The following is a 10,461-nucleotide window of genomic DNA, read 5'->3' on the forward strand; positions in this document are numbered from 1 at the left end:
GCCCCATGATCTGCTCGAAAGAAAAACAGTGGCACTGATCAAAACAGGAAACAAACAATATCAAACAAAACAAAACAAAACACACACTGCATTTGCGTTACATGAACGAACAACTGTCTAACAAAGCTTTGTTAGATGCAGGAATATGAGTTAATATTTAAATAGCCTAATAAAAATGATCAGGAGAAATGGAAATATTTTAATTTTGCATAAGAATAACCAACAAAAACACAATTCTGTCAGTCATATCTAAGGTGATAATTTATAGCTTCAGATAAGGATTTCTTAAACCTAATCCATGTAGAATTTTGACAGATTGCAGCTGATGTTCAGGGTTTTTTTAATAACCCTGCTTTATTAAACTAAAGTTCGATGAATTTTAGTGCAATCCTTTTATGAATTCGATGAATATCAATCCTATGGACAAATGTCAAATTTCTCATTTAAAAAAAAAATCAATAGCCTATTTATATTCCTGTGTCACCTTTTTTCAATTCTTTCATTCTCTGTCTAATTTATGTCACCTTTAAGCATGCTTCTAAGAACAGAATTCCAGCTCTTACAATTTTGAAGTCGCTAAACAAATTCGAAACGCTGCATTATTTCCAGCTGAAAAGAGGAAAACTGTGAGCACTGCGCCGGCTTGTCATGTCAAACTTCTTAAACCAATAGCTGAAGAGTGCAATAGAAAGGCGAATGCTGATTGGACGGCTTGTCCTTGCTTTGGAGAAAAGTTTGGAAGGCCGTCCCATCACAGCCGCGGATTGAAATGTAAGCCTGTCCTCCTGGCCATCAGGAAACACAACGCGAATTTGCCTCCCTCGCAACTAATCGCTATCACCTCTGCTTCAGCCGATCGATTTTTCCTCGCTTCGACTGCAGGCCTAGAGAGACCTAAACTGGACCCGAAGCCGCTCAGAGGACATCACTGTCGGGGTTTCTGTTTGTCATCGGAGGCGTACACGCAATGGGTAAGAACAAGCGTGTGTCTTTTTTTCCTCCTGAATACGGAGCTTTTGTAAACAATCCGTCTAAGATTAGTGTCATGAGATGGAGACTTCAGATCGCAGGATAGCTTCAAGTGATTCACTTTCACTGTACCCGTAAAATGGCGTTTTACCGTTCACACACTCGCGTGCTTAGTGCTCCTACCAGGGCAGGAGTAGTATATGAATGTGCTGTGTGCTTGATTCGGGCAAACACATCATTCTGATCATTCTAAACAAAGTGTTAGAATACGGAGCAGAGTGTGTAAAGGACGCGCGTTAGTAAACCCACTCCTGCATTAGTCCATGCGACATTAAACTGTACACCAATCCTTTACTGTCTGCTAGAGTGTGATGTAAAACAAAGGTGCAGATGGGACTGCTCTATACCAGACTAGACTGCTCTATATGCTTAGGCTGGAAATTCAAGGCCTTTATTTAAGGCTTGATGACACCTTAGATTTAACCATTTGTTCTTCGCAGCGCAAACATACCAACGTCCAGCTTTTAACACATTCAGTGCTTCGATAAGCAGATAAACTTTTAACACTTTTTGGTTCCTTTTCTTACAGAACCAGCCTTTGGGGAGGTGAACCAGCTCGGCGGTGTGTTTGTAAACGGAAGACCGCTACCCAACGCCATCCGCCTCAGGATTGTAGAGCTGGCACAGCTGGGAATCAGGCCGTGTGATATCAGCAGGCAGCTGCGGGTCTCTCATGGCTGCGTGAGCAAGATTCTGGCCCGCTATAACGAGACAGGCTCCATTCTGCCCGGCGCTATCGGCGGCAGCAAGCCGCGAGTCACCACCCCTACCGTAGTCAAGCACATTAGGACTTACAAGCAGCGGGACCCGGGCATTTTCGCCTGGGAGATTCGGGACAGACTGCTGGCCGACGGCGTGTGTGACAAATTCAATCTGCCCTCTGTCAGCTCGATTAGCCGGATCCTGCGCAACAAGATCGGGAATCTGTCGCAGCAGAGCCAGTATGAGCCGAGCAAGCAGACTTCTCACCCTCAGCCGCAGCCCACGCTGCCCTATAACCACTTATACTCTTATCCGACTCCGATCGCAGCCACAGGGACTAAAGTACCAACTCCCCCTGGCATGGCCGCTCTTCCGGGACATATGGCTATGCACAGAATATGGCCCTCTTCTCATTCTGTCACAGATATACTTGGCATTCGATCAATAACGGAGCAGCAAAGTAAGCATACTCTCAGTTTTTGGTAATGGAAACTACTTTTTATTGCCTCAGTTAACTTAATGTGTGTGTGTGTGTATGTCTCTGTGTGTGTATGTGCGTGTGTATACGGTAATTTGGTTAGCAGAGAGCAGATTATAAAAGTTACAAACTATAGACTTCAGTGTCTTAACAGCACTATAACACTGTTTAAGTGAAATACCGCATTTATGCAGAGAGTAGAAGAGAGATTATATGGAAATAAGGCAATTCACATCGGAAAATGGCCTTGTGATTATTTTCAGATATTCCTCTACGTGCAGTCGTAAAGAAATATTTTAATTCAGTTTAATTCATATGGCTGCTTTAAAAGCAAATGGCCGAGTGATTTGCAGTAATATTATAAGCGGGTAAAGAGGAAAAAAAGCAGAAATCAAATGTGGTGTTTGAAGGTTACATAATTAAAAAAAACTGAGACTACACTGCCTGTTTGAGATTTTTTTTTTAAATCAACATGAAGTATGCATAGAGGTAAAATATATTCAGATGTCACAGCACATTACAGTTACGTCACTGTGTTTGAACTATGTAATAATAATTTTTAAAAAAGTAGCATGTCGGGCGTCTCAGAGATAGGCCTAACTAGCTATATGAATTACACTGAGACGAAAAAATGTCCGCGTTGAATCCAGCGATGATTTTTGCAAATGGAGCTTTTAGCTGAAGAGAGAACAGGTTTGTGAAATGTAGCTACTGTCTCGGGTCCCTTGTGATTACAGAAGCATGTCGGTCTTCCCAAAGGCCTCAGCCCAGGTAGCTCACATTTAATCAATCTAATCAGCACGACTCTTTTCAAAGGCGACGCACATATTCGTACCGAACAAGCAATACCAGCGAGGAATGTGTTCTCAAAGGCAGACTTTATAAACAATTTATGCGTTTCCAAATGATTCGCAGATGTTTGCGGCAGGTTCTGAAAGCTGGAGTAACGTATAATATACACTATGTGGAGTTAGACGTTTTAGTGCTGAGACTACTGCTTCACAACGCAGTCCATTTATTAATACATGTAACGAAGTACAAAAAAAAAAAAAAAACAACAACAACAAATAATCCTTTGAGTGATTTAAGAGATAGAGAGAAATGAACTTTGGTTGGTTTGTCAGTTGGAGCACAGACCCATATAGGACTGTACAGCCAAAACACACACACACACACACACACACTTACACACAGAACAGCAAACTGCAGAATCCTCAGTCCTGAATTAACACCTAGGGCGCTGAATTAACACCTACAGCGTTCATTTCTGTGTGTCCAGCTGGAATTATATAAACACTGCAGGTGTTAATTAAACACATTTTTGTCTGTCTTAATTGCTGTAAAATAATAAGAATACACTCATCTCGCGAGGGGGAAACGACCAAACCACTCTTATTATACTCCCCCCCTTCTCGTGTTACAGCCCTGGTGGCCTTCCTTTTCCAATTTCAACCTTTAGAAAGCATGTATAATATAATATCCATCACGGACAAAACTAAAGCGGTTAGAGTAAATCTAATTTGGCCTCACAGGAAGAAGCTCAGTAAGTGTTCCTGGTCATTACACGAAAGAAGCGCCTTATATTTCCAGTATGCTGCAAGCAAGGTTTGACCAGTGCACCCCACACACACACACACACACACACACACTTCACACAGCATGTAGCAGAACATTTCAGGAGTGCACTTCACAATAGACGTATCCTTGGGGGCTATTTCCTCTCATCAGAAAACAATGTTTGATTGTTTAACAGTCAAGCTTCTGAAGGCGCTGTGCTCAGCTCAGAAAAGGTAAAACACTGTGATATGACAGCTGGAAGAGCCTGCAGCTTTTCCTCTAACTCAGCGGTGTGATGAACAGGAATGGGATAGAGGGACTGGGAGACTATAGGCTGGAGCTGAAGCTGTTGTGCTGGAGCCCACGTGTGCCCTCTCTCACTGCCATCTTCCTTGTGTGTGTTTTGCCCCCCTCAGTTAGTGACAGTGCGTCCTTTCCCAGCGCCAAACTAGAAGAATGGAGCGCTATAAGCAGGAGTAATTTCTCGTCAGCGAGCTCTCCATTAGTCAATGGCGTGGATAAGCCTCACTTAGATGCTGACGCGAAATACTCACAGGTAAAATAATAATAATAGTCATTAAAAAAAAAAAAAAAAAATCATATAATTAATTAATCTTCCTTTTAAAATTAAAGGAAGAATAAAAATGCGGTTGTGAAAAAAACAACTATCAATTCTATCAGTACTCCAGACTATCAGTAATTCCAGACAGAAATTGCAGTGTGTGTGTGTGTGTGTGTGTGTGTGTGTGTGTGTGTGTGTGTGTGTGTGAGGGGGGGAGGGGGGTATTATTTATGGAGTTATGTGCGTCTCCCCTATGACCTAGACCCATCCTTAGAGACCTTGCCTCACACATTGATACTACGATTTAGACACCTTTATTATTATTATTATTATTATTATTATTATTATTATTATTATTATTATTATTATTAATCTTGTGAACTTGTGTGTCGGCTCCTTGTATTTTATTTCAGCCGCGACTTTAGTAGCTGTGGTTATTACCTGAGAGAAATCAAGCAGGTTACTTAAAACACATTGATAATTTTGCTCCTAATTTTTTATATGCTTGTGGCCTTATGAAGCAAGCCTATATGCTTGTTCTAGTGCCTGTAGTCATTTGTAGTAAGCCTATAAGTATGGCTTACATTAATTTCATGATTAATGATTAATTAAAGTAAGGCATTGAAAATCCCCAGAAAGTGAAATAATAATAATTATTATTATCAATTCTTAAATTAACCTAACCAATCAGTCACACGCATTGATATATGGCATGTGCCGCTAAATGAAATGGGCATATGACGACATAGACTGATTATGTTTAATCATAATCCATATACTGTCTATGTATTTAATGGCCTGAATGTATTTTAATAGCGTCTAATATAATATATACTTGTGATTGACTTGCTTGTCAGTGTCTGTGCAAAAACATACTTCACGTCATCACAACATATTAAATAACCCTGGATAATTTAATAACTAATGCATTTTTAAATTATTTCATAGATTGCTTAATTTCAAGAAAAAAAAACAATTTATCTGTTTTTATTAAACTGTTTAAAAAAGAAACTGTGCATCTTATTGCATGCATATCTAAATAGGATCGATAAATCAGCAACTGTACATGAAATTACACTGGGCGTCATTTCTCTGATGAATTTTGATGAACATTTCCAAACATTTCTTACTTTTAGTGAAGAATCTTTGATTCTACCAATAGAGAAAGTTATTCGTCATTACTGATGTTAACATAGAATACAGATAAAAGCATTCAAGTTATTAAAATATATATTTATAATAGTTCTAGCATGCCCTCTGTTTCATTTTAAATATTGCTTAAATGTCTTGATTTATCATTTTATTATAAATGAACTCACTGAAGGCCAAGCACTTTAATACCCACTCAAAATTATTATTATTATTATTATTATTATTATTATTATTATTATTGTTTGTAAAGTGGTTTACATAGCTTTTTCGTCTTTTGGGGGATGAAGAGATGTGTTTCTTCTCGAGCTCTGTTTGTCAGTTGTTCCAACCAAGTAAAACCAGGCGGTGCACACACACACACACACACACACATGCACACACACACATGCGCACACACACGGCAAAATGATGACGTTTTAAAACAGAAAGTCACCAGATTCTGGCTTTTTGGTTGTCGGAGCGTCTGTCGCTTTTTGTGCTCATGTCCGTAGTAGTTTTCGTCCTAATATAAACGAACGTTTCTGTGTGAATTTGTGCAATTTTATTTAGTAATATTTGAATAATTATCATGAGGCCAAATGCATAGGGTGAACCTTTTTCGCTCCGATTCACAGCGCATTGTCACTGCCGCAAGTCGTGTGAGTGTGTGAGTGTGTGTGTGTGTGTGTGTATGTCAGGACAGTTTCTGTTGAGCGGCTGCGCATTTCGACCTCTCACCAAACACTTCTGTACTAATCTGTATGGAAAACACTACCCTAGTACTCCAACCCGGGTGGTGTATTATTTTGATAAAGGCTACTATTTGGTATGGTACTATGCGGCCTTGCATAGGCTCTGGGCTTTGGAAGCGGGAATAATAATAATAATAATAATAATAATAATAGAGCTGGAGTAGAGAAGCGGGATTGATTATGTCTGTCATCGATGGGAGGAGAGAGGCACTGGAACGCCGCGAGGCAATTGATTAATCGATTATTACAGGAGATTAGAGGTTTATGTCTCGTGGAATACGACGGAATAAATCTTTATTACCGGCGCATGAGCGCTGCCTGGACTCCCAGGCCATTATGACTCTTCAGAACAAGTGACTTCAAAGTCTAATAGTTGTCTACTGCCTATAGAGTTATGCTATGCAACACTGAAAAGCCACTAATCCCGTGTTTGGGGATGTCTTTGACGATAAATGGCCAGATATTACGAATAAACTGGGATTACATAAAAGAGGCCAAAGGCTCCGGAGTAATGCACTTCCGCGTATCTATCAAAGATTAGCGTGACAAGGATAAAAACATTTTTTTTTTCAGGGAAAAACCAGGCTAATTGCTAAATTGTTCTTAATTAAGTCTACGAGTAATTATGATGATAATGATGATGATGATTATTATTATTATTAAATATATCAATATATGTTATTAATGTATATAGCATATACAGTTGTATTATTATTACTACTATATGCATTTGTTTTTCACACATTACTCAGGGCCTACATCACGTTCAGTTTCCCAAAAGCATCGTAAAGTTCAGATCATCTTACCTGGTAGAGAGAGAGTGTTCAGTGTGATGCTCGCTCTACCATGGAACGATGAGCGTGTGCTGCCATGCAACTGGGAAACCAAGAACAGCAAAATAATAATAATAATAAAAAAATAAAAAAAATAAAACAAAAGCAAAAACGAAAAGAAAACAAGCAAAAAAACCTAACAAAAAACAACGATTTCAGCCTCTTGAACAATAGCACTAATATATGAATAAGAAGAAGAAGAAGAATAAGCAGAAAGCATCTGTTCAGCTAAGAACAAATAAAAGGGTCTTGTCTAATTTCATCAATTATTTGCGCCTGTATAAAGTCAATCGTAGAGTATATGACGTCAAAGAGAGTCCGAAAAACTGTATTTTTCGAAAAGAAAGTAAATTATTATTATTATTATTATTATTATTATTATTATTAATAATCTTGTGAACTTGTGTGTCGGCTCCTTGTATTTTATTTCAGTAGCTGTGGTTATTACCTGAGAGAAATCAAGCAGGTTACTTAAAACACACTGATAATTTTGCTCCTAATTTTTTTATATGCTTGTGGCCTTATGAAGCAAGCCTATATGCTTGTTCTAGTGCCTGTAGTCATTTGTAGTAAGCCTATACGTATGGCTTACATTAATTTCATGATTACAGTAAGGCATTGAAAATCCCCAGAAAGTGCTCTGAGAAACCCGAGTGAGGAAATGGTTGACAAGAAATTTAAGTCTAAATCAGTGTACAGCTAGTCTAACATTAAAAAAACATCAGAATAGTCTACTCTGTTTCATTCTAGTTTGTTTAATTGGTGTGGTTTGCTTACATACAGCAAAGTTGCATTTTAATGTGGACTTATCAAGCAATGCATGTGTGAATTTTTAACCAGATATGAAATGTCGCCTCAGTGTTTTATAGTTCTGAAATTTGTACATAAATCCAGATTGCTCACCTAAGTAAGCTCTCTTTGAGTACTTTGTGTAGGTGAAGGGTGGGATAAGTGGACAAGTGGTAGTTTCAGATATGTTTTGAAAAAAAAAAACTGTTTCAGATATGTTTTGAAAAACCTTTCTGCCAAACATTCCTCGTATTCTTTCTATACTGGCTTTCTGTTTTTCATAGAACATCTTATGCATTTTATCATTCTTTATCCTTCCGTCTGACTAAATTGTACAATTCCAAGCCTCTGGCTCTATTCTTTTGCTGTTTACTCATTCTTTCTCATTTTTATTGTTTATGATAGAATATCTCTCACTTATGCCTCACTCTGACTCTCTTCACACTCACAGACGCCGAATGGATTGCCCACAGTGAACAGCTATGTCACAGCTCCCAGCATCCATCCCTACCATCCTCCCACCCAAGTGTCGCCTTACATGGGGTACAGCGGCACCACGTCGGCCTATGTGACCGGCCCCACATGGCAGCCACCCAGTGGCAGTGCTCTCTCTCCCCACAGCTGTGACATCACTGCTCCTTTGGCTTTCAAGAGTACGGCAGCCGCCCGGGACTCCATGCACCCCGTCACTGCCTCTGCTCTCTGATTTAGAGCAGGAGGACAGCATATGTGGGACAGGACTTCCCAGAAAGCCATTGCTGGATGGACTAATGTCAGCCCTCTGATATATTTATGAATGACTTGCCTGAGGACTCCAGCTCTTCCTTGGTTTAATCTCCATAAACTCCGTGTTTGCTAGTGAGAAAGAGTCAGTGCTAGTTCCTTCTGCCCGTGGTGTAGAGGAGAGTGTCCTCATAGACCATGTTGCAGATCAGAGCACAATGAACCTTCCTCATCAACAGGATTTATTGCTAGCTCAACTTCAGTGATGTTCTTTCTGTGAATATATATACTGAATAAGCATTATGTAACAGAACCGGTCAGTCTGCATTTAAGTGTTTCAGGGTGTTATAAATAACTAAAGTTCAGATGTTTTGCTTTTGTTATTGTCACAATTTGATAAACATACCATTTTAGGATACCAATTTTACTTCTCTTCTAATGTATACCCGAGCTTTTGGGAGAAGTTATTACATTTATTTATTAGTCTGTAAGGTACGTTGAATGCTGTGCAATTATTACACATCAATGCAAGCAGAGCCAGTGAGAGACAGTGATGCACGTTCTGACACCATCAGCATTCATTCATGCTACATTAATGACCAGTGAAGCTGCACACTTCCAAACATTGCACAATGAAATTGAATGTATCTTATTAAATGAGACAAGTGACAGACCTCAATTTATGGATTATTTTTCCAAGTGTTCCTTATCACATACAGATTATTATTATTATTATTATTATTATTATTATTATTATTATTATTATTATTATTATTATTATTATCATTATCATTATTATTATAGTAGTAGTAATACTATTATTACAGAATATATAACAGTATACTTTAAGTATAATGTATGCATATCAAATTCCATATTTGTGATACTATCAAATTATCAACTGAGCCAATGTGCTATATTGTCTATTTCTGGTTTTAAAGTTCACGGTTTATCAATAAGCAAATTAAGTTGCAATGCGGTTAACATTCATATTGGTCTGATGCTGGTAAGCTGATTTCATTTGACAGGACAAATGTACTGACATCACTTTTGGTTTCAGCGGCCAAGTATTTCAATGTCATTGTTGCTCTCTCTGATTTGTTCCAGATATTGGCAGCTTCCTCAAACTAGGCCCTGAGTTTAGACTTTTAAGCAATCACAGATCATTACTACAGACAGTGAAAGTTTGAATTAAAGTATTTCTGTTTTTTACAACAACTTTAAACAAACTAAACAATATATCTTTTTTCACGTGTTCTCCAGAGCTCCCACACACCTGCATGTATATTCATGTTGTATACTAAAACATAAATCTGTCATATAAGGGGTTTGACTATACCACATTATAACCACAGATATAATCATAGTGCATACTAATCTATTTTGCTTAAAAAATAAACTGAAGCACATCATTAAAAGGTCATTTTAACATAAGGCTGTGAAAATGTATGCACTAAGCACACGATTTTAAGAAAGACAAGCACAAATGCTGAAGGCATTTTTCTTATGATGTATAATGATCAGCATTTTTAAATGCTCGTCTGTGCCTTGCACATGTGCCATGTTCCTGTGTTCCTAAATTAAAATGTAGAAGGCCAATAGCGAAGTTACAACTTACCCACATGTTGCAACAGTCCCCACATGTTGCAGTGTAAACAGCTGACCCAGTGCTGCTGCTGATTTGACTTGGAAATCGCGTACACCCTGGCACGGTGGTCACGGACCGTTGCTTCAGAATCGCAGTGACCGTATATGAACCACCGAGAAAGCACCACACATACAGTGCATCACACACATTCTGGTGACGTCATTCTATTCAAATGAGAAGCTTTGAATGCCATTTACGTGTTTGCAGGGTTCAGGGACACGGACGTTGACACAACACCTGCATGGATTTAACATACC

General features: G+C 38.7%; 1 protein-coding gene across 1 annotated transcript; it reads left to right on the plus strand.

The window, feature by feature from the left end:
* The first annotated feature begins 757 nt into the window (after positions 1-757).
* On the plus strand, positions 758-9,235 carry pax9 (paired box 9). Its single transcript, XM_026933675.3, has 4 exons — positions 758-971; positions 1,559-2,191; positions 4,183-4,322; positions 8,285-9,235. Exons 1-4 carry the CDS (start codon positions 968-970, stop codon positions 8,537-8,539), a joined length of 1,032 nt encoding a protein of 343 aa, XP_026789476.1. The 5' UTR covers positions 758-967; the 3' UTR covers positions 8,540-9,235.
* The last annotated feature ends 1,226 nt before the right edge of the window (positions 9,236-10,461 follow it).

Source organism: Pangasianodon hypophthalmus, chromosome 10, assembly GCF_027358585.1.
Source record: "Pangasianodon hypophthalmus isolate fPanHyp1 chromosome 10, fPanHyp1.pri, whole genome shotgun sequence".
NCBI lineage: Eukaryota > Metazoa > Chordata > Actinopteri > Siluriformes > Pangasiidae > Pangasianodon > Pangasianodon hypophthalmus.

Excerpts from the sequence above, each read along its gene's own strand:
- pax9 (XM_026933675.3), top strand. Across the intron at positions 2,192-4,182 it reads ATCAATAACGGAGCAGCAAA|TTAGTGACAGTGCGTCCTTT; the intron begins GTAAGCATACTC and ends TGCCCCCCTCAG. Across the intron at positions 4,323-8,284 it reads CTGACGCGAAATACTCACAG|ACGCCGAATGGATTGCCCAC; the intron begins GTAAAATAATAA and ends TCACACTCACAG.